Below are 25080 nucleotides of genomic sequence, written 5' to 3'. Positions count from 1 at the left end.
TGGTAAGAGATTTACCAATATGTATGTATAGCTCCTGTCTCACTAACCAAAGTAGCTGCTAGCTGTGGTCTGCCTAGGGCTTACCTCGACTGGTGCTCGGGTAGGCGCCTCTCTTTGATCTCGATGAATGGCCTTGTGTCATGTGCGAGTGGCCATCGTCCTCGGCAAGCTGAACCCCTGTTCACAAGAATAATATGACCTACAACTTAGACAGCTATAGTCAAGCTGGGTATAAGATTCATTACCATAAGATGGTGCCTACCTTCCTACAAACCACTGACAGGAGGTGGCCCACACCCAACTCCCTGAATGTCTTCTAGGTGCAGCTCAACATCCTATTGTTCACTTCCCAGCTGATTCTAGCCAAAATTGTAATTAAGTCTATTGTTTCCACCTAGAAATATGTACAGGGATGACCCATGTCCTGAAATCCAGTGCATCATTTTTCGTCTTCACCCTCCTGTAACCACCTTTTAAATCTGACACCCTCTTTTTCACTGGCCTCCATGGTTCTCTTCTTCCTTGACTCTGTTTTTCCAGCTGTTCTCTGAACACCAGAGCTCCTGAAGGCTACACTGCCTTGCACAGCTCTCTCTTCCCAGCACCAGACCTGCACAGCCAACTGCCCACTACAACTAGAGCTAGATGACTTCAAGGACAGTCCAAACGTGAACTCAGGATCCCACTCTACACATGTATTTAAAAAGCTTTACTGCCACCTCTCTAGAAAAAGTACCAACTCTTGTGGCAAGAGACACCTGGTACAATACACTCTTCCCCTAAAGCCAGAATGATTTCTCAAAACATAAACCTCATCAATCTACTTCTCTGCTTGACATATTTCAAAGGCTTCTTTTATTACCCTTAAAGTCCAAATATATGAATGTCAACTCTAATATCACACAGTTTTAAGAATAAAGGTGACGAGAAGCTCCAATGACTAGGTCTGGAGTACGTGACCGAAGCAGCTGCTTACCAAGAGAGAGCAGTTTCCTATAGTTCTCCATGTTGTCCTGAATCGGGTTCTGAGGCTTCCTGTCCTCAGTCAGGTTCACAACGTCCTGGTATGACACTGCATCCTAAAATACCAAACACAGACCTCTCAATAGAGTTTTTCTATGGGCATCTGAGAGAGAATTCTGGCACCATGGGTGCTACACATACAAAGATATGTAGAAAGTGCTCACAATGTTTGGGGTTCTGAGTGATCCAAGGCAAGTTTTACTACGGACCTACTTTGTACCTACCTTGGCGCTATACTCTGAGGAAGATCCAAAAGACGTATGACACATATTCCTTGCCCTCATGCAGCTTATAATTTGGTTGGAGAGAAAAGACTCATGAAACAATTAGAGAACAATAATCAATAAAGTGGGGTACAGATAATAAGTGCTAAACAGGTTCAGCAGAGGAACAGTTTAGGATTTTATAGAGGGGTTTGGGTGGGACTCTAAGTGGTTAAGACTCTGACACAGAGAAAAGGAATTAATGGGAGAGCTTCAACAGGCCAAACATTAACCATGTGTAGCATGTGCAGGGACAGAAGGAGAGCGTGTCTCAGCAGACATCTGGTCACAAAGTGTGACGTAGGCATCTGTCTACAGTCCCACTATGTCCTGTGCTCACCTTCACTGTACAACATGGATACATGGTGAGCTCTTCCAGAGGACAAGTTCCAAATAGCCCAGATGGAACTCTAAGCTTGGAATGCCTTCATTTTATAGCTGCCTCTTCTGATTTAACAACTACATCTCAAAATAATTTTAAAATTCTCTGCATTACTCAGAAGAGTCTTCTGTGTAGGATCTTATGGGACTTTTTTTTTTTCTTTTTTTCTTATTTTTTTTTCTTATGGGACTTTTTCTCGCTGCTGCACAAAGATGTCACTGGCCTCAGGGAGGTGTGGTTCCATGGAGTATTGCACCAAGGCCTGGAGACAGACTTAAGGATGGACACGCATCATGGGAAGCCCACGTTTTGAAGCCAGAGGAAACTCAAGGGTCAAAGGAAAACTGTACCATTTATGAGCCATGCAACCTTGGGAACAGAAAACTTTCTGAGCCTCAGGTTCTTCATCTGTAAAATGGAGAGCTAGGCACCAACCTGCCTTGCACTATTGTGGGTGAAGATTTTCAGCAACATGATGCGTTGTTTAAAAATCAAGAAAAATTATGTAAAGAAAATGTAAATTACTATAGTACTATGTAAAAGATATTTTGATATTAAATTTATTATAGTTAGTTTCTGAGAAGCAGCATGGACATTACAGCCATGTAAAATATATCAGAAAAAGTATGCGCACAATTAGATGGATCTCCTATGGAGAAAGACAGGCACATACACTGGGATTTAAAAGGAAAGCTTCATTTATGCAACTGCCAATATCCAATGATAAAAAACAAAAACCACAACCAAAACTAAGCAGAGCTTCAAAAATGGAATTCTTTCTAGGTCCAGGCTGAAAATTCCTAACAATGAACAAGCTACATAGCCCAAGAGGTACTGCAAACTCAGTTCAACTGCCACCCTATAAAGCTAAGTGCATCATTTTTGCTGAGTGTCAATTTCCTTCTGTCCAACAGCAAGTTCAATAGCAAAAGCTGTGCTATGTTCCGATTTGTGACACTACTTCCTAAGTCCCAGCACTGGTTTATCATACTGTGAAGGAAAGAATGGGTAGGAACATAAATGCATTTGTAGTGAGAGGAAGGAAACCAGGGCTCCTAACTTGGGGGATTAGCAGAGGAACAGATGAGGTCAAGAACATGGACACAGAGAATCAGAAGGGTCACCATGCCTGGTGTTGACAGACCCCCAAGGGCAATGGCAAAGAGAAGTGGCTATTTTTCATATTCTTCTCTCCATTTGCCTGAGTAAAATAAATGCATGTTAAATTTTGAACTACGTTGTTCCTATGAAAGAAAAATGATGCTCTGATTTAAAATGAAGTTAATCTATGTAAGTGGCCATCTCTAAAGCAGTTGGTCAATATAATCGAAATGGCATCTAAATTTGTACAAGATGCAGTCAAGTACCACCTGAATGAGCACCGCCCAGAGAGCAATGCGGCATAGCTTCCCTTTCAGAATCCACACCATTAGTGATTCAGAGATCTACAAACACTGGTAAAAGATGATGAGGATTTTCTGTTGTGCACATCCTCAAGATATAATTTACATCTGCTGCTGCTGCTGCTATTCCTACCACACTAAGTTAGGAGCAATCAGTGGCTTCTAGACTTTTAGATGACAGCCCTAGAGCGTACTCTTCTCAGTGTCAAAGAATGGCATTCTTTTTTTAAGTAGGCACCATACCCAGCATGGAGCCCAATATGAAACTTGAACTAAAGACACTGAGATCAAAACCTGAGCTGAAAAAAAAAAAAAAAAAAAAAAAAAAAAAACCTGAGCTGAAATCAAGAGTTGGATGCTTAACCAACTGAGCCATCCAGGCTCCCATCAAGGAGGGGCATTTAAAAGGCAAAATAAGACAATAGCCAATTACTAATCTATCACCTTTATTTCATAATTTTAACACTACCAAAATAAGGACACTTACATTTCTCATTTCCCCACATATCACAGTGAAAACTTAGTTCCCATCTGGCACAGCAGTGCTCAGGAGTCACTGATATTCATCACAGACCACCTACATGGGTGGCAAACGCATATCAATTAGACTTTTTTCACCATCAAGTTTAAGAGAGAGTCTATGATTTTTTTTTTAATCTAGATTCCTAAAATTTTGGTCATTTTGGTTTCTTCAAATAAGGCAGCAAAATTAGCAACAAACTAAGTACGTCACAAACTTCAATTGTTTCCCTGGCATATGGGCATCTGGCCTGGAGGAAGTGAGTCACCTCTGACCTTCTTCCACATCCCCTCCCCTGTCAGTTACTCTTGCTGCAGGAGCTCTGCTTTCAGTATCTGGACCCTATCCTTCCTTCTCATACACACCTGTGGATCCTTGCTTGCCTTCAGGACAGAGGACAAAGGAGAGACCTCTCAGGGTAAGATACAAAGCCCTCTGTCAGCTGATCCCAAATCATATATCCCACTGCAGGAACCATTATTAATATATCTCAGTGCACTGGGGATAGAATTGAGCTCTTTGCTTGGCTACAGGACACCAGTGACCAGGCCTACCCGTGCCTCAGGCTATCTTGGGTCTCTTGCCCTTTATGTTCTGGCCAACCTGGTCTTTGGTTCCTGCCTCAGGGCCTTTGCCTGGGCTCTGACTACAACACTTTACCCAGCCAACCGTTCCTGTCTTTCAGATGTCAAAAGTTACTGCCTTCAAGATATTTCTTTTCAAATCTAAATCAAGACCCCCATGACAATTTGTCATAACCCCCAATTTTTCCTTAGCAGCAGTCTGTATAACGAGCAGTCATATATGGTATTTATATATAAACTTATTACTTATTTGTGGGATTGTTGAATGCCCTTCTCTGTTGTAAGGTTCAGAGTTTCCAGGGCATTCAGGGATCCTAATTATCTCAACCGCCACTGTACCCCCCGACATGGGGGAAGTCCTTATTATTAATAGTAAGATCAGATGCAGGCTCCACACACTCAGCCACCCCCTTCCTCTCAGAGCCCTTTCCATGCTATGGCTCCTCTTCATAATGCCACGTTGTACATCACCTTTGTTCTTAAAGGTCGGCTCAAATCTCAAGTCCTTTTTTCCTTCACCAATTTTCTAGCACATCACCTCTTAAAGTTACAGCCATAACCACTGACAGGTAGGCTGTGCCAACCACATGCCAGGCATCATATTAAGCACTTCACAAGTACATAAGAATCGCACTCACTCCTCCCAGCAACCCTGTTAAGCCAATCGCCACATCCATCCTGCAGATGAGGAAACTGAGGTTCAGCTTGCTTAAGTAAATGGTTGGAGGCTGCACACCCAACAGCTGGCAGAGTTGGGCTTCGAACCCAGCTCACGTTGGCTATAGAGCCTCTGCTCTCCTTTGCCAGTTTGCTGTATGGCTTTGCAACTTCCCTGGCTCCCCACAGTGGGTTGGCCAGAAAGATCTCCAGAATAGTTCTGCTTCCCTGGCCCCAAAGGGAACAACTGACATGACCAAAGTACCACATGACCCAGATGCTGAGCGGATAAGTGTTCCTTCTGACTACATGGATAAATGAGAAAATGGGAGTCACCCCAGCCACTTGCCACTTCTGGGAAAGGGCATGGGCTCTTTGCAGGGAATAACTGGCCCCAATCCCTGCTGGGATTATAGGGAGTGGATGAATTACAGGGAGTGGATTACCCTCTCTCGGTAAAGAAAGGCATTTCTGCCATGAAAGGAAGATGGCCTTTCCAGAAAGAGAGGAAGCCTAAGCATACCTGGGATCTTGACTCATAATCCATCACAGAATCCCTACGTTTGCACTCTCTTTCCATCGCAAAACTTGTTTTCTCCATCAGAGGAAGGGAAAGATCCCGTTGAGGAAGTCCTGGGAAGAGAAAAGGCATTGGGAAGGAACAAGAACCAGTCTAACCCTGCATACTCATCAAGGACATCAGAGTGTGGGACTTACTGCTTCTGGGATTCCTGGTATATGGCCAGCGGTCTCGAGACTCCAGGTCTCTGCTTCTGCCTCTCCGCTCCCTCTCCCGGTCCCAGTCTAGCTCCCAGTCCCGTTTCCGATCTCGGTCCCAGTCCTGGTCCCATTCCCGGTCCCGGTCACCTGAGAAAGCCAGACACTGGTTAACAAGTGCTTGGACACCTGTGCTCTCCCTCCACGTACACACATAGCACTTGGGAAAGGAACACTCTCCTTGCTCCTCCCTTAAGGAAATGGATCCCGCTCTGAGGTCTCCAGACTCCCTAACAGGATCTGGGCTCTTCCTATTACCCTACACCTGGAACCCCACCCATTGCTGGAGGCTTTGCCTAAGTGGGGCACATTGCAAAGCAAGTTCCAAAGGCTGGCTTAGAGGTTAATTCTTCTTCGAACACTTCTGTTGGTTTCCCAGTTCCTACACAGACAAGCCCACACTCAGGACAATGACATCAGACCCTCTACTGTTGGGTTCACCCCTGACAATCTTCATAGACACATTACACTACTTCAACAAAACACATCCCCTCCCCAAAAGCAAGCCTCCTTTTAAAAAGGTCACTGAAGAACCTTTAGCCAAAAAAAAAATCAGCTTTTAGAGAGAGTAGTGATGAACTTTGCCCCTCACAGTGGGGAGGCTGTGGATATACCTTCAAACAGCCTGCTACAAATTCCAACAGCTTTAAATACTGTCTCATTATTTAAAAAGAAAATTGTATTTCATGCCACATACTAGTGTCTTTGATATTAAAAATGTCTCTTTAGGTCATCAATTAATTTACTTTCCCCTCAGACCTGTAAGTAGCAGCAGTGGCCCTGGGGAAGGAGCTGCTATCTTCACTGAAGGTTTCATGCCCACTGCTGTACTTCCATGCCACGTGGCAGGCTTGGTGAAGGGAAGCTAGGTTGAAGTCTGGAAGCATGCCCCAACAGGGGCATATTCTGACAGGGTTACTCACTGCAGAAAGAAGAGGCGGAGCGTGGTGGTGGGGACTCTGCTCCCTTTCGGCTCATGCTGTCTTCACTGTGGAGGTCACTGTTGTTGTCGTCTGAGAGGACACCAGACAATGACTTAATGCTTTATCACCTCTTGCCTGTGTTCTCAAATAGCTCCTCCAAGTGGAGTCTGTCCTTGCCCCGACCACACTACCCACCCTCCAGAGCAAGCTAGAGTGGTCAGATCCTCTCATTCCTCAGCTTCCTACTGCTCCTTGGTGGGCAATGTGACTGCAACTCCTCTCCCATCTCACCTCTAAACAGCAGCCACAGATACCTCTCTGGGATAACACACCCTCTGTTTCACAAAAGGGAACCAGGCCCAGGGCTGTGAGGCCCACAGGGGCTCACCAGTTCCTCACGGAGACCCTCACTTAAGTATTGCTCTTCCTTCTCACACCACCCTGGGGTGGTGGTCCTTAACCAAGGCATTCTACTTCCCAGGTGACATTTGGCAACATCATGTTGTGGCTGTCACGGCTGGGGGGATAGTGCAACTGGCACCCTGTGGGTAGAGAGGGGCAAGAGGTGTCACTGTACGTCCTATATCGAGCTGGCCCCCCAGAAGAGAATGATCAAGCCTCCAACACAAGCAGTGCTGAGGCTGCGAACCCCAGGGAGCTCACACTCCCCTGACTGCCTCAACATGCTTCTATAAAGTCTCACCTCCTGGCTCATACATCCCCTTGTAATTTTCCAGGAGAGTAACTAGCTTCTCACAGTTCTCTGGCTTTTTTGCCCGCACCCAAGGCTTGATCTTTTCTGGAAGGATGGTCAGGTATTGCTCAAGGACCAAGAGCTCAATAATCTCCTCCTTAGTGCGAGTCTCCGGCTGCAACCAATCGAGGCAGAGGTTTCTGAGTTTGAACAGCGTCTTCCGAGGCCCAACAAATTCCACGTAGAGGAAATTCCGAAACCTCTGATGAAAGAATTCAGGGTCAGTTGCACCTTCTCTTATGGTGGCATCCGGCTCCTTAGTCAAGTCACTGTCTAGCTCATACACATCTGGAACCCAAGACTTCTTGGGTTTGGTGGCAGACAAGTACTTTGGAGGCAGCATTTTTCTAAGTAAAATTTTCACTGGAGGAACCAAACATGAGTCAACAGGAAAGACGCAGCAGCCTGTGACAGTCAGTACTCAGGGACCTGTAGATCGTAAGGAGATATACACATGTCCCAGAAGTTGAGGATCAGGCAGCAGAGTGGGGCTGCCCTACATGGGGCATCAATAATGCTTTGTGAACAGGCCAAGGGGGCTGGGATGCAAAAACCCACAATAAACAGACACACACATAGCACACAAAGTTGGCCTCACATGGGAGCTACAACCAGGACCTCTTGGCACCGCTCAGACCCCTTTCAAAGTTAGCCCTACTACTAACTGGTTTTGTGACTGTGGGCAACTATTCAATGTCCTGGAGTCTGTACCCTTATTTACACATGGGGAACAAAAAGCCCTCAGCACCTTTAAAACTGTGAAATTAAGTAAGTCAATATACCTAAAGGCCTAACTACCCCATGTCTACACATGGGAAATGCTCAAGGTAGCCATTACTGAAACCGGAGGTCAATTTTTTTCTCAGCAAAGATGGAAAGGAGGCTATAGGGAATGGGGACCAAATTGCCATTTCTGATTATTCCTGAACATCTCCATTGTTGTGGAAAGTTCTACTGGCCAGAGTGGCACAGTCTGCAGGTATACTTAGGAATCCTTCCATCAGCACCGCACACTCTTCTGATGAGTGCGACTCCCAAAACCCAGTCTGAGGCTCTGCTAACAGCACTTCCTCAGGTAGGCTTCTTGATGTACTTCATCTCTTCGGTGTTGCAAGCACTCATCACATTTATTTTTAAATAGTTAACATGCCCCTCTCCCTATAGCAAACTGTAAACTCTACTAAATGGATTGATTAGAGATTAACTTTTCTATTCTTGTATCCTCTAGTGCCTGCCTGACACAAAGTCAGGTATCAACACTGAAATAACATACTGAAAATAACAAACACAAATCCACTTTAGATTGGTTTTAGATAAAGGCATATGTTACTGTGTGCCTGCAGAAACACAGCAAAGTTTCTGGGGAGAGAGAACATCCTGGGTTAACCTCTGCCACTGCTTTTAAAAGACATTCTGGTGTGTCGCCTCCTTTCCCCCCCACCCTTTTCTAGCAGCCCCTTCTTGGTATTCCTAGACAAATGGGTGGGAAGCCATTGGGGGTATACATGAAGCTATCTTACAATGCTGCCTAGTACACTGGGGGAAAATTAAATGCAATTTTGGTGAAGCTACAGAAACCCTATACAGGTGATAAACACATTATTCTGTAAGAATATGATACAGTGGCCATCAAACTTCTTCATGCAATAGCCTTGATCAATCTTGCCAAGGTTTATTTGTCTGGAAAGAAACAGCTTTGATAATCCTCTGTAGTTTTCATTTATTTCCCTCATTGTCTTCATTTTTATTATCTGACCATCTTTTTTGAAAAATCCTTTAGACTGAGTATAACGTAACCAGTTAAGGCTACACATTTCTCCCTGTGGACAGCCACAAATAGTATGAGGGAGTAGGCACTCTGGGAACACAGTGTAGGCTTGGGTGGGTCAATTTATTCACCTGTCAGTTTTGTACTTCTGGCTTTACTTCCAGAGAAGAACTAAAGCATATGCAGCATAGTCTCTGCTTTTGTTTTAAAAGGAAACCAGCACATTTAAAAGTAAGAGGTCTTTTTTTAAAAATATCTAAAGAGAAAACAAGGTGTTTATTATTTAGGAGTAAATGTAGCAAGCAATGCCATGCTGGGTCCCCCTGGCAGTGATAGGCTTGCACTCTATTCATGTACACACTGTTCTCCCATGCCCTCTCCCACCTCTGTCCTCGGGAGCACCAACCTCACAAACACAATCCATCACGAATGTGAATGAAGCACTGCCTCCCTGACTGCCCTGTCCTAGGGCAGGTACCAACAGAGAGAAGGGTACTAGGTCATACCCCTCTGGGCAGAAGATTCCAAAGCAGGGGAAGGAAAGGGGCAAGTGTTAAGGTTCTGGGGAACTGGTGGGATACTCTGGATCAGAAAACAGTCAATTTCACACAGGACTTGGCTAAAAGGTACTGTCTCTGACAAAAGCACCATTCTCAAAAACCAGCATGCCTGAATGGCAAAGACACAAGGGCAGAAAGCCCAAGTCTGCTCTTGGCATCCAGATTCCAGAGAAAACCCCAGTCCCCTAGAAAACACTAGTCCAACTTCCTGGAGGCAACAGGATACCTGTTTGGGAATAAGATCCTTTCTGGAACTTCAGAACAAGCAGCTATCCACAGGAACAGAGTCAAAATGCCAGGGACCTGCAGACATTTTAAAGAAAAAAAATACATGGACAAATAAACATGAAAGAAATGTAAAAAGAGTGTCAGAAAATTAATTCTCCAAATGTCTGTGAACTCAGCATTAGAGATGAGGCCTTATATATCCTATTCAAGAAAAGGCCAATTCCCATGTCATATAAACGAACCAAAGAGAAAGAGAGAGCTTTCAAATTATCTTTATGAAACCAGAGTAATTAAAAAACCCAAGACAAAGCTAGCACTAACAAACCACAGACCAAAGTCAGTTATAAAAGCAGACACAAAAGTGTTTAACCCTATCACTGTTGAACATGATTCTACAGAGTTCTAGCCAATTACAAGGCAAGAAAAACAAATCTGAAGCATAAAGAAAGATCTAAAACTATCATTTAGTCATATAAGACTCCACTCAGATACTGTGATCAATGGATCACAATAAGGAATCACTGATAACAGACTCCCTAAAATGTACCAGCAATTACAAATTTTAAAAAATGGGAAGAGAACTACTATTGTAAAGATAGAAAAGATTTAATAAAAGGTAACGACAACCATGTTAATAAAACTACAAATTATATTATAATAATAAAAGACAATAACTGAGAAGACATAATATAATTATGGGAGATATATGGATCTAGCATATTAAAGTTCTGAAACCCCCCCAAATTAATCTATACTATTTAATGGAACCTCAAAGAATATTAACTTTGGCGAACTTGGCAGTGATTCTAAAGTTGACATGGAAGAATTCCATTTCTATCAATATTTTACAAACTCATGTATCAAAAGGCCAACAAATCATACATAACATTTAAAAAATATTTTAACATAATCTCAGGTAAGAAAGTTATTTTATAATATGCCTGAAGGCAGAAAAACTACATAAAAATAACAAATGATGGTTTTGTTTATACCACCAAAGCCAATGAAATACAACAAAAAAGATGCACTAGTAATTTATGACAAAAGAAACGGATTCATTTAGGAATTTCTTAGTCTGAGTTGACAATACATAGTCGAGTGTTCAGTATTGGCATGAAAAGTGGCATTTACAAACTAGTAAGGAATGTATGAGTTACTTTAATAAAAACTAGCCAATCATTCACTTAAGGGAAAAAATTACCATATATAAAAATGCTAAAACTAAAATCAAAATAAAGTAAATAAAAGATTACTTTTTATAATTATGGAACAAGGATGGGCATTTCTAACCTGACAATAAGGGGTGCCTGGGTGAGTTTCTGCCTTTGGCTCAGATCATGATCCCAGAGTCCTGGGATCGAGCTCCACATCGGGCTCCCTGTTCAGCAGGGAGTTTGCTTCTCTCTTTCTCTCTTCCCCTCCCCCTGCTCTCTTTCTCTCTCAAATAAATAAAAATCTTAAAAAGAAAATAACCCAGGGCAGCCTGGGTGGCTCAGCGGTTTAGCGCCTGTCTTCGGCCCAGGGTGTGATCCTGGAGACCCGTTAACTGCAAAATGGGACACAGCAAAGTGTATAGCATTCTAAGAAACTATAAAAACAGATCCATTTACTTAGATGATTTCTGTAACGATATATAGGAGACTATTAATAGTGATTAATAAGGACTGGCCTCTGGAGAAGGGAACTGGGGGCTGCCAGGAAGAGAAGGGAAACTTACTTTTTCACTGTATATTCTCCTTTTTTTTTGTTTTTATTTTATTTTTTTTACCATGAGCATGTATTACCTAGTCAAAAAAATAAATCCAAAGTTAAAAACAAAACAAGAAACAAAAGAACTAGTAGAGGCCTTAGAGACTGTGCTGCCCATTGAATGGATGCATGTAACACTGACATCTTAATGCTGGGGCGGGGGGGTCTCCTCCCTTCCCTGCCCATCCCACCCTACTGGAGTCCAAGGTCACACAATAAACCAGATGGCGGGCAATTTAGAAAACCCCAAAGAATCAACTTTGGAACTTCTGAAACCCAGAAATGACATGTAGAAATTGCAGCTATAAGTTGAATATACTCTTCAGGTCTCCAGCAATTATTATGCCATCCCCTATCCTAATGATTCTCCCTCTGAAACCTAACTGACAGACCTATCTGCCCACAGATACAATTCTCAAATATGTTCACAGAGGCATCATTTACTTGCAACAGCAAAGAACAGGGACAGGGAGAATGCTCAAGCAGAATTCCAACAGCAGACATGAAAATAAAAATTTTCTGTACTATAAAAAACAACCAAAACAAACCAGACAAGGAGGAGGAAAAATATTTTGCAACATAGGTGATAGTTAATATTCAAAATGTGAAAAGCTCTTAGAAAGAGCAACAGAAAGATAAGTGTCTCAACATAAAAATAAAAACACAGTTCCTAAAATCAATGGTAAGATCCAACACAGTTACACCAGAAGTCAAAGATATGTAATTTATTACAGTGAATATTTTTTTGGCTTATCACTTGGGCAAGTATTTCAAAAATAAAAATCAAAAAGAAAAACTGACATTGGTGAGAAGCTGCCTGATGCAGACATGAACCATGTTTCCAGATGCTGTTTCAGCATAATGGTTTAAAAACATTAAAAATGCCCATTCTTGGGCAGCCCCGGTGGCCCAGTGGTTTAGCGCCACCTTCAGCCCAGGGCGTGATCTTGGAGACCCGGCATCAAGTTCCACATCCGGCTCCCAGCATGGAGCCTGCTTCTCCCTCTGCCTGTGTCTCTGCCTCTCTCTCTCTCTCTCTGCCTCTTATGAATAAATAAATAAATCTTTAAAAAAGAAAAAAAATGCCCATTCTTTTTGAACTAGCAAGTCTCTAGTTAAGGTCAAGTAGATAAGATATTAGTAAGGGGAAAAAAGCTAAAAAGTCAGCTGCCCTCTACAATTAAGTCCTTATATGTATATCTAACTTCCAGTTTATAAAAGGTAACACTGGCAGCACAAAAAAGCTACCCCAGTAAATGATGGCAGGTGACATTTTACACATGGAGCCATGGAAAGGGACAAGCGCATGTCAGAGAAGTGTTATGTTGTCAATGTGCTACTGTATAACTGCAGTCCTATCAGTCAACAAGAGTCAAACTCAGGAAGAGGAACTACTGGTTGACATCCTCCTACAGGGGTACCTGATAGCAGGTGAGCCCTGTGAGACAAAGTGAGGTGCTCTTTGGTTGAATGACCCAACCCTTGCCCCTGACTCAACTCTGACCTCCAGAGCTGCCTTTGCAGCTCAAAGGGCAACTAAAAGTGGGGGTCAAACATTCTGAGTTAGTATCTGCTAGGGCTACATACTCACCTTACACTCAGGAAGACCGAGATCCCAGGTGAACTCATCCTGTGACAGTGCCTCTGGCCAATCAAAAGCGTAACTGCTCTACCCACTTCGCCCCCACTTCCCCAGTCCAGCTTCTGCCTCCATGGCAACAGCCATGTCTACCGTTGAAGAAAACAGAAGATACAGGTTTGGATGTGGCTGATACGAAAGCATTAAAAAGGAGCTGGCTAAAGGTTTGCCTGATACGATCACATGAGATGTTGAAGCTGAGGGGGAATCCCTCTAAGGACAGCCCAGAAAGGCCAACAGTAACAATTTACACATATTATGAGAGATGTGCTTGAAGATACAGGAACCCAGTAGAAATGAGAGTTCCCATACTTATCCCTAAAGTCCCTGAGGGCAAGGAAGGCCATTTTCCATCATCATATTTTATCTTCACAGGACTGGAACACAGAGGGGTCCAATAAACATATTTGTACTTAAATGCAAAAACGTTTAATAAATCCAACCTAGAAAAGCCTAAATAGCCCATGATCATAAAAGCCTATACTAGGAACACAAGGAAGATACCCCAATTCTAGTGGACTATTCTAAATGATCGATTAAAGGGGGAAAGGGGATCCTGTGAACACTGTTACATGTTAAAAAGCATTTGCTAACTTCAATAGCTTCTTATATATTCCTAGCAAAGGCTAAAAACTAGGAGACCATTTAAGAATAAAGATCTCAAATAAACGCAAGCAGACTGAACACTAAAAAGTATTCCAACTAAAGGTGGGAACACGGAAGGGTGGTCCTCCACAACCATCATTCAACACTAGCCTGGAGAAAACCTACCAAACACAACTGAGAAAAAGAAATGAAAGGCATCATGTGAAAAAAGCATTTTGAGCTGAAAAACCTGGTCAATAAATACAAGAAAATAATCCCATTAATAACAAAATAAATAAATTCCCATAAATAAATTCAACAAAATATTTGCAACTCCAAACAAAAATTTTAAAAATTTATAGAAGGATATAAAACAAGTCCTAAATAAATAAAAATATATGTTTTAGGATGGGAATGTGGAAATTATCGTTAATCCTTTCTTGAACATAAACTGAAATTCCGTAACAGGGTTGGGAGCTTTGACAAATTGAGAATCCAGTTCCTCTAGATAAATATATGTACAAATATATCAGGAGAATTTTGAAGAAGGTATGTGTATGATGGGAGCAGGGGGTTGTCTGTAAAATGACCCAAACATATGATAACAAAGTCTTCTTCTAACACAATGATGTGTTAGGACAAATACACTAGCAGGGCTAATACAGTCCCCAAACTGACTTGCCTGGAAGTATATACACATGTGGGATTTAATTTATAATAAAGTTTTTTCAGTCAAGAAAAGCATTAACTTTAAATACAAACTATGAACTTTCTGAGGACTAAGCAGTAAGGTAATTTTAATAAAAGTAACAAGAGGAGATGGCCAACACTTTAATTTCTGACCAGTTATTCAAGTATGCATTTCTAAGATGGTTGGAGATAGCCTTTAACATTAGGAAAGAATAATAAAACCAGTTTTGGCCTCCTGACAAGAAATTCTGTATTTCAGCACCAGTATTCCATCCTGGAAGCCTAAGGCCACTAAGCTCAAAACAAATACACTTTATTCACATCAAAATAAATGAGTGCACTAAAAACACAGCATTCCTCCAAAATTTTTATCAAATAGGAAGGAATGAAAACAGATAAAATCTCTAATGAATGTTATGTAGTCATGTTTTCCAAAAGTTTTATAACTTTATGTTCTGATTACAAACGATAGTACAATGTTCAATGACAGGGTATTTAATGTAGAAATTATAAGCCACATACATTGATCAAATTTGCAGCTATACTAAACCTTTTAACATCCATATAGAGTAGCATCTCATTTTTACCCAAATGAGATCACATTAGGAGTTCTGCATTAAGTGTGCATTTTATATCTACTTTTATTTTTTTAAATAAATTTTGCACCCAACGTGGGGCTCAAACCATAACCCTAAGATCAAGAGTCACATGTTCTACCCACTGAGCCAACCAGGTACCCCCTTGTGTGTGCATTTTAAAACCTAGTAATCTATGATGGTTAATCCTTCTATACTAGCACATACAGATCTACGTCATTCTTTCTGAAGGCCACATAGTATTCCATTCTATAGACACGCTGGTTTATTTAAACTTCATGGAAACCATTAATATAAAAAAGCTGTGGAAACATTAATTTAAAATAATAGGGTATAAAATTGTACAGCACACATGGCTCATATACGTACACGAAAAAATGAAAATGTCCACACAAAGAAATGTAATGTGTTTTTTGCAGAAAGCAAAGCTATAGATGAAAATGTATTTATATGGAAATTCTCGTAGACACTGTTAAACAGCCACAAAATAGTACATGTAAAAACACAAAGAAACACACACACACACGTAAATGGAGACTGAAAATGTGGTGGACCTATTCTATGTGCTCTCCAGATGATGTATCACATGCTCCCCCCAACCATTGTCTCACATCCTATGAACCACTCTTGTAGCTTCAGTATGAAACATTAATGAATTGTGCTCTCGTTTGTGTTAAAATAAAAACATATGCTAAAACAACTACATAGATATTTAAACATATGGAAGTACGTATAAACTAAACCAGAAGAAAAGTTCCATATGAACTTGTATAGAGACTATTCATAAACCAGGGAAAATAAAAAAATAATAAAATATACTTCCATTTCTTTTTATATTTTAGTTTAAGTATTATCCTGAGTTCACAATCAAAATTTTTTTGAATAAAAAATTTGGAAGTAAATTCAATTCCTCTTTGTCTTTCCTTTTCCTTTCTGCTTGTTACTGTTTATCAACATTCCCTCTGTTGTGATGGTCCTCAGTCCATGGCCCCTGCTTATTCTGACACTTCATCTCCCCCTCAGGCCACCCCACATTGCTCCCATGGAGTCCTCTACTATCTGTATACCGCCCCACTCAAGCCTGTGCACCACTTGATGGCGCTCCACACAAAAGCCCTCCCCTCTGTCTCACAACTCAAACTGAATTCTGGCCATATGCCCAACCTATCACCTTCATTTCCTGACTTGGAGGTGGACCCTCACAGGCCCCTAGTTACTGAACATTCTGCATTTCCCTCTGCTTTCTGCAGTAAGTGGGTTAAGTAGTAGTCAAGGGCAGGATCTTAAAAGGTCTGACCACATTTGGCAAACAGGAGCCAAGGTAGAGACACAAAGGGACCAGGTGCCAAGGAAGACCACTAATTCCAAGAGGAGGGAAAGAGAGGAGACAAATGACAGAAACCAGTCTCACTCTCCACCCTGGGCAGAAGAGCTTATGGATTTCTAGCTATTCTTTAAGCTCCAAATATCTGTTCTTATATATATTAGATATCTAACCAGGTAATGTGATATGCATAAGCATCTGAATAAATTTCAGACATGAACTTGATCACCTAAAACCACACGACTGTGGTATTGCCAAGACAAGTGTTGCCATTGTGGTTTTTGTGCTATTTAAATGTTTTAAAACACTTTACTTTTCCATTTCATGAACAGAAAACAAAAATATGGGTCTCACAACATAACTGAAACAAAGATGGAATTCATCAGGCATGAATGGGGGTGTCTTTCGCCTCAATCAAAGGATCACTGGGTCAAGTGTTCAACTCAACTGGGAAGAACTCAATTAAAGAACACAGAGCAGAGGATTGGAGATGTGAGTGGGACATGTAAGGAGAGATCAAGGAATCCCGGGACCCCACTGGTTTGACCTTGGGCTTCCCATATCCCATCAGTTGAGACAGAAGCTCCATGAGAGCTTCTCCAAGCCCATCTATACTTACTTACTTTGATCCCTCTCATGGTGCACCTAGATTCAGCCCCCTCACTCATTCTACCTACCTCATCCGAGGGGGCTGGAATTGAGAACTTTAAAGTCAGGAAGCGAGGCAGTTACTTTCTTCATTTCTCAGGGACAGCATGGTGTGCGGTCTCCTCTCTCTTCTCGTTTGCTCCAGTCTCCTGCCTCTTTCTGCAGACCGACATTCTCTACTTCAGCATGTATATGGGTAAATGCTGCCCCCGACCCAGTCCTACCTCACCTCCCGGTGAAGCACCCAGGGCCAACAGACTAAGCAACCCAAGCTTTCCAAATCTATAAGCGCACACCATGGCTCAAATTCTTCTAGGGTAGTGGTTCTCAAACTTGGTGCCAAAAGCCATCTGAGATACTTATGAAATATGTACCTGCCTTTCCAGGTGTTTCGATTTAGGAGGTCTGTGCTTCTTTGAAAGAGGCATTCCTAGAAACACTCAAGAAGCTATACTTTTGAGAACCACTGCTCTAGGCTTAGGGGTCTGGTCTTGTTCAATTGACCGTGAACAGGAGCATATGGACAACAGGGGCTGCTGGAGGATGAATTTTATATGGGAATGTCAGCGAAGAGGAAATGACCACTCTTCCTACCACACTGGCCACGATCTCCACCCTCTGGTCTTTTGGATGGCTCCTGTCAGGTAATCTCCACATTACCCTGGGCTTACCTCTATCACATAAGCTCAGCACTTACCACAATGCAGCGAAATTTCCTTGTTGTTGTCCATTCTTGTGGGGTTTCCCCAAAAAATTTCAGAAGAGAGGAAAATAGTATCTAAGAGTTCAGTTTAATGATCAGATCCCAAATAGTTGCAAATGAATAAAGCTACTTTAAAGAGAATGTCTTCTTAGCTACGTTGACTTATCTAAACGTATTTTAATGTCAGTAATTAGCTGATCAGATTTTTTTTTTCCCTAAAAGAGGAAGGGCATGAAAAGGCAGGACACAAAGCACGGTTCATCTAACCACGTACAGGAAAGGGCTACTCTGTTTAGACCTAATTTGAATAAAATTAGGGAGGAAGGGGACTGTAGATAGGGGGCCTCTGATGTCCTAGTAACCCTACCAAGAGCTTCAATGCAACCAGATGGTGGCACCAGGCTACCTTATAGGTCAGTGCTATTAAACCCTGTCCACATCCTCTCATTGTCATTTCATACTCACCCAGCAACCTTCTCATTAAGGTTTCATTTCCCATATAGGTCTGCCTACGGGGAGAGAATCTGCTGATCATTCATACTTCTGAGCATTTGGGTCACTACTGTAGTTATCTCCCACCATAATTTGATGAACCAAAATTGAGAATAAAGGAACACTGTATTTTAGTCACACTATTTTTCAACGTAAACTAATATGTCAGTAGAGTATCTTTAAGTCTCCTGAGTTTCATTCATGTGGACTTACTAATGTAAGATGAGTCCTTAGCTAAAGTTAGGTTTCTGAGTCTTCACAGGCTTAAGTACCAGACATTGGATACTTGGAGCATACACTGAGGCTAGGAATAAACTAATCCATTCCATGGGGCCCACCTGGAACAATATGTGAGCTTTTCTCCAGATGGTAATATACCATCAGCATAGACACCTGTGTTGGTAAGCATGTTTCCTTACTGTTCATTTAACTAGAGTTCTCATTCAGTAGACACTGAGGCCAGTGATTATATTACCCACTTCCAAGGACACAAAGTCTAGCACAGTCCTGTCCCAGATTGGGCATAATGTCCATACATGGATGTCCAAATGGACATGGAATGTCCATTCTGATGGAATGAACAACCTTTGTTATTTTTCTCACTTTCCCACACAATATGATTCACTACATCTCATCTGCAAGCCATGAAAGAAAGTATAAGCCCTACTGAGTCTCCTAGTACCTCTCTCAAATCCATTCACTTCACTTATTTGACCCGAAACCAAGCCATCATATCTCACCCAGACCTGAGGTGGCCTCCCTGCAACCACTGTTTCCACACTCCCCCCTTCTGGACCCCACAACCATATGGTATGTTTAAAACACAAAGCTGATTCCCAGGTTACTTTCATGGCTAAAACACCTCAATGGTTTCCCACTATGCTTCATATCAAGCCCATATACTTACCTCTCACTGCAAGGCCTTTCACAACACAGCTCCAAATGGCTTTTCCCCACTTTGATCAAATGCCACTCAATTCTTTCCTTTGCTCCAGGTATCCTAGACTTTTGGCTCTTATCTCTAGAATGCCTCTGTCCCCCCTGCTTAAGACTATCATCCTCCCTCTACAGAGCTCAGACTTAGCCTCAATGACCTTCTCAGGAAGGCCCTACATGGCCTTTTTCAGGTTAACTGTTCATAGTCAATGTTCTCTCTCAAAGACATGAATGATACAATTATTTTTTCAACATTTTTCATTACCCAATAGACTACGAGCTCCAGGAAAACACTTCCTTTCCCACTCAGGGCCATGTTTGATAGATGAACAGATGAATCTCTCATACTTCTTTAATCACCCGACAAGAGAGAAAGAGTAGGCCTGAAGGTGCAGCTGAGTATTGGAAATAGAAGTAGGAAACTGAAAAGGATAGCATGAGGCCAAAGAAAATTTCCAGCAAACACAGAATTCACCAGAGGAGTCTGAATTTTCAGAGCACAAATGGCACTTGCATGGCTATATGGAACACATATGCAGTAGGAAAGTGTCAGGATGAGGAAGAATGTGTTCACTCCAAGGATGAGTGCAGCACTGTGAGAAGGGAATTCAGCTCACCTGGGCCTGGCCACCCAGTATTTGCACCTAGTCCCCTCTTCCTCTTGATGGCTGTCTCTGAGAAGGGCAGAAGCTGGAAAAGGCAAAGCTGCAGAAGAAAAAGAAAACATGAGATAATTTACTTTGTATATATACCAGATTCCTCAGGCTGAAAATGACTGCACAACACGTGCATCTTCATTTCCTCCAGTGGCAGAGGTCAGATGAGACCAGGAAGGAGAACTCTCCCTCCCAGGATGGAAGGGCCCACTGCTCCCTGTGTGACATGTTGTATCTTGGACTGTCATTACAGCCTTTTCCCAATGAGGTTATGTCAATGGGTATGCAAGTCAATTTCTGAGTATCCCAGAATCCTTTTTTTTTTTTAAAGATTTTATTTATTTTATTAATGAGAGACACACAGAGAGAGAGAGCGGCAGAGACCTAGGCAGAGGGGGAAGCAGGCTCCAGGCATGGAGCCTGACATGGGACTCAATCCCGGGACTCCAGGATCACACCCTGGGCTGAAGGCAGCGCTAAACCCCTGAGCCACCCAGGCTGCCCCCAGAATCCTTTCTAACAAGCACAGCAAAATAGTAAAGACACAGTGCTCTGGATTAAGAAACCAATCCAAGAATCCAACTTCCCGTTTATTAACTATGTGACACTGATTGTCCCTCTAAAAGCAAAGGATGCATGTTGTAGGCAAAAATTGGGAGGAAAAATAGCTATAGTATCATTACTTACTAACTACATGCCTTACAGTGCTTAACGTCTTACTTTTATTGTCTCTGTCACTCTTCACCACAACACTTAACTTTCTGATTCTCACTTTAGAGAAAAGCAGATGCTCAGAGAACTCAATCTTAGATCTCATGACAGACTGTTATAAATCAACCTACTGTCATTTTGAAAAACAGAACATCTACTGACATTTTCCATGGAGTCCATATGGAATAGCAAGAATATGTAGAATTGTAACTCCAGTTTTGCCATTCAATAGTCAATGATGCAGGACCAGAAACTTAACTTTACTGCAAATTTAAGTAACATGAAGATATTAACTTCTATTAGGACTTTAGTACCACTATCATTAGGTAGTAACATCAGGCCTTAACCTTATATAACATTTCAAAGATTATCAACATGCTCCCAGTGGATTAATACTTCCTATTTCAAGTCTTACTATGCCTGAGCATGTGTTCAATCAATTAGAAGCACCTGGAGGAAGTATCTTCACGACTATGCCTCTACTATATATCAATAATAATATTTACCAGTGGATGGACATACTTAATCTTCCCTCACCACCTGGTTGGGAAGGAAGAATCTAACATGTTACCTTCCCTACTACATCCAAAAAAAAAAAAAAAGGGGTGGGGACTAACAAGCTCCTTTGTTGGAGCTAGGACTAGAAGAGACTCCCCCTTCTGGAGTCCAGGATGTATATAAAGAAACATGGTGAAAGCTAATTCAGTGTTGGAAATGTTGCTCTCCTCCAAAGAACGCGGTGACAGTGCCACAAAGGGCTCTGCACATGCGCAACCCTGCCCCACAGCTCCAGGAAGCTCCGCCCCTCCAGAGGTCCCACACCCTCCCTCACCAAACCACATCCTGACCTGCCAAGGGAGCCTCCTCTCCATAATCTCCCATGCCATGCCCCTCTTCTAACGATCCTCAGCTCTGAATTGTCCAGTTAGTTCATAGGCGTTTAGACCTTTTTCTCTGTGTAAACTCCATATTGCCCTCAGACCCTCCAAACCCCAAAACTTATGTCCACAGCCCTCCTTCTGTTTTCTTACTTGAGACCCTGCCCTTCCTCAAACCTATTAAAATATCTAAATCTGAACCCAAGTATTTCAGACTGATTCTCAGAACTGCACAGGTGAGCCCTGCCCCAAACGCCCGAGTATGGCTTTGGTATCCTTCCACAGGAAACACTGTGCCTGCCGCCATGCTGTGGCCACTGCAGCAAATGCTCTGGGCGAGCCACTATTGGCGCCCGCACAGCAAACTTCAGACTCCTCTAGGCCAGGAAAGGTGGGCAGGGCTCCGTAGCTGCCTTTAGTCACTCAAGGACGAGGCAGCCCCATCCTCAGGCCACTCCCAGCAACTCCCTGGTCATTCGCTATGGCGCCTGCACAGTCAGCCTCGGCAGCCACCTACTGGCCAACACCACACATGGATAGGCAGAGGTCTGCAGTTCTATCAATCAGGACGAGAAAACACCTCCTTTACCACTGCCCCCCGGCAGCTCTGCTAGTCACTCAAGATGGCGCCTGCACAGTCAGCCTTGGCAGCCAACTACTGGCCAAACAGAGCACTAGGGCAGATGTGTGTCGGTAGGCCGTCGGTCTTGCTGGACAAGACAGCCCCTCCCTCAGCCCCCCTACCCCCTGCTGCAGCTCTGCCATCATTCAAGATGGGGCCGATGCAATAAGCCTCGGGGAACCACCCCAAGCCAACAAACCTAACCATCCAAAGGGTAGGACTTTACAGTCTTCTGTTAGTCACTTAATACACGAAAGCCCTCTGCTGGGTCAGCTCCCAGCAATACCATCGCTCATGGTGACATCCGCGCAGTAAGCTTTAGCTGTCACCTGTTGATCAACATAAGTGCGCGAGTGGGCAGAGCTCCGCAGCCCCTTCCCTTGGGTCTGCCCCCCATTGCCAGCGGCAGTCAATCAAGATGGCGCTTGTGCAGTAAATCTTGGCCGCCACCTGTTGGCCAACAAATAGTACTAGGGTGGGCAGAGCTCTCCAGCACCCTGGACCCACCCACCCCTCACGGCCAGCCCCACTGTCACTCAAAATGGCGTCTGCGCAGTAAGTCTTAGCTGCCACCTGCCGGCCAACAAATAGTACTAGGGGCCCGCCCCCGGCTCCCCCGCCCCCCCGGCCCCCCCCCCCCCGCGGGCAGCTGCACTGTCATTCAAGATGGTGCCAGTGCAGTAAATCTCTGCTGCCACCTGTCGGCCAAAAAACAAACTAGAGTGGGCGGAGTTCTGGAGCCCCTCCCCTTGGATCCACTCCTCCTCCTGAGGTCAGCCCCACTGTCACTCAGACAGCGTCTGCGCAATAAGTCTCGGTGCCACCTGCCGGCCAACAAATGGTACTAGAGTGGGCGGAGCTCTGGAGCCCCTCCCCTTGGATCCATCCCTCCTCCTGCGGCCATCCCCACTGTCACTCAAGATGGCGCCTGTGTAGTAAGTCTCGGCTGCCACCTGCCGGCCAACAAGCAGTACTAGAATGGACAGAGTTCTGGAGCCCCTCCCCTTGGATCCACCCTGCACCCCGGGGCTAGGCACACTACCATTCAAGATGGCGCCTGCACATTAAGTCTCGGCTGCCACTGGCCAGCCAACAAAAAGAATGCCAAAGTAGGCAGGGCCTCGCAGGTCTGACCCCACCCCTACAGGGCCTGCGCAACACATCTCCAGCCAAAAGATAGGGCCAGACACACTCAAGGTGAAAACTGTCCCCAGACAATAGGTGAACAGTGGCCCGGGACAAGGAGAGGGCATCCCAACGGCCTGTAGCCCTGTCCCTCAGGACTAATGGTTTTACGGCGGTGCCGGCTGCCGCGGCAAACTTCAGACACAATGCCTGGCTTCTCCAGACCACATGCAGGGACCCGGCCAGTAATTCGGCCCCCCAGTCACTAACCGTGGCCCATTCTCAAAAGTCTGAGTCCAGATCCCACATCACGGCAAGTCTTTAAAGCCAGACCCTCAACTAGCAAAGAAGGCGCTATGTAGTCAAAATCCCGCAGCCTCCAATCACTGCATAGAACACAGGATCACCACGGCCACCAGAGCCCCTTAGCCCCACCCCCCATGTGGCCAGCCAGCCACCATCGCGCCTGCGCGGCAAACATCGGCCACCCCACCAAAGATGGCGCCAAAGTGGGTGGGGCCCAACACGACTGCCGTAGCCCAGGCGAGCCGCAATCTCCACAGCCCTTGGCCCCGCCCCAGCCCACAGACAGCCAATGAGAAGAGCGCCTGTGCAGCCAACTTTACCGCCCAGACCGAAGATGGCGCCAGGGCGGACGGGGCCCAACGAGACTGTCGTAGCCCAGGCGAGCCGCAATCTCCACAGCCCTTGGCCCCGCCCCAGCCCACAGACAGCCAATGAGAAGAGCGCCTGTACAGCCAACGCTACCGCCCACACCAAAGGTGGCGCCAGGGTGGGTAGGCTGGGAGGGGTGCTCCCACCCTCTCACCACGCAGAGAAAGTACCCTGGAGGCACGAAGCCCTCAGCCCCGCCCCCTGCAGCCTGTGGCTCCTCCCGCCGCCACTGCGGCAAAACAGGCCCCGCCCCCAAGGACGGGCAGGGATGCAGGGACAGCCCCAGGGACCCATCCTGTCAGGGATGCCGCGGGATGGATATAGTGGCCGGCAGCCTCCAGACCCAGCCGACAATGGAGGGAGCACCCTGAGACTCGGCCGCCCAGCAGTCCCCCAGCGCCCAGCCCGCCCCTGTCCCCACCTCCACCAGGCAAGATGGCGCAGCAGTGCCCCCGCTCTGCGGCCCCTCAAAGGGAGGGCCCGTCACCAGGACCCTGGCGGGCCACACAAGATGGCGCCCGCGGCAAGTGCGGCAACCAGGACCCTGGGCCCGCTGAGGGAGGACCCCGCCAGGCCAAGTCCAACGGCCGTCCCCCGCACCGCTGACCGGGTCCCTGGACGGCAGCGTGTGACCGCCGCGCCGCCTCCTGACATCATACTGATGGGGACTGGCCCAACTCACCTCCCCTCACCACACTGCCTCAGGGCCGACCGGGGCGCAGCCCGCGTGCACGGTCTAGCACACCCACAGGGCTCCTGGCGCCCTGCGGCGCCACCAGCCCAAGGTGGACATGCCCGCTCTTCCACTCCGACCTCGTCCTCCTGCAGCTCCCGTCGTCTGCACCGAGCCTCTGCGTGCATCTCCTTGTCAGGCTCTCCGCAGAGGCGGGGCTCCAGTGCGGGCCAATCAGCGGCCGAGCTGCCCACCCCGGGCCCCTCGCCACGCCTCTGGGCCCTGCCAATCAGGCTATGGTTGCCGTGCCGACAGCTTGGCGCGAAGGCAGGAGGTTGACGTCAACTGAGCTGACACTAGGGGCCCCAGAGAGGGTCTGGGGGGGAGGGGGCGAGTGGATGTGACCCCCACACAAAGGGGGGGGCATGGAGAAGGGCTAACTAACGACTCCCAAACACAAAACCAATGAAGAAAATGAGAAAAACATACATTTGTCCAAAAAGTGAAAATCCGGCGGGCAAAACCGCGTATGTCGA

General features: G+C 44.9%; 1 protein-coding gene across 9 annotated transcripts in view; it reads right to left on the bottom strand.

Annotated features, from left to right (window-relative positions):
* The window catches only part of PEG3 (paternally expressed 3), a 32437-nt gene extending 7702 nt beyond the window's left edge, over positions 1-24735 (bottom strand). The window contains exons 1-14 of one of the 9 annotated variants that reach the window (XM_038527592.1): positions 24554-24735; positions 19822-19909; positions 18242-18285; positions 17771-17805; positions 17103-17232; positions 13183-13319; positions 11560-11626; positions 9841-9917; positions 7236-7715; positions 6533-6622; positions 5550-5699; positions 5356-5465; positions 977-1079; positions 85-177 (exon numbers count right to left, since the gene is read on the bottom strand). In XM_038527592.1, coding sequence (XP_038383520.1) covers positions 85-177; positions 977-1079; positions 5356-5465; positions 5550-5699; positions 6533-6622; positions 7236-7629 — 940 coding nt within the window. In that variant the 5' untranslated portion in view covers positions 7630-7715; positions 9841-9917; positions 11560-11626; ... (4 more) ...; positions 19822-19909; positions 24554-24735. The remainder of the gene's footprint in view (positions 1-84; positions 178-976; positions 1080-5355; positions 5466-5549; positions 5700-6532; positions 6623-7235; positions 7716-9840; positions 9918-11559; positions 11627-13182; positions 13320-17102; positions 17233-17770; positions 17806-18241; positions 18286-19821; positions 19910-24553) is intronic. The other 8 variants (XM_038527591.1, XM_038527597.1, XM_038527594.1 and 5 more) reach the window with 8 other exon arrangements.
* Between the last annotated feature and the right edge of the window lie 345 nt (positions 24736-25080).

Source organism: Canis lupus, chromosome 1, assembly GCF_011100685.1.
Source record: "Canis lupus familiaris isolate Mischka breed German Shepherd chromosome 1, alternate assembly UU_Cfam_GSD_1.0, whole genome shotgun sequence".
NCBI lineage: Eukaryota > Metazoa > Chordata > Mammalia > Carnivora > Canidae > Canis > Canis lupus.
Note: the sequence above shows the minus strand (reverse complement) of the source record. Positions and strands in the feature narration are given on the sequence as shown.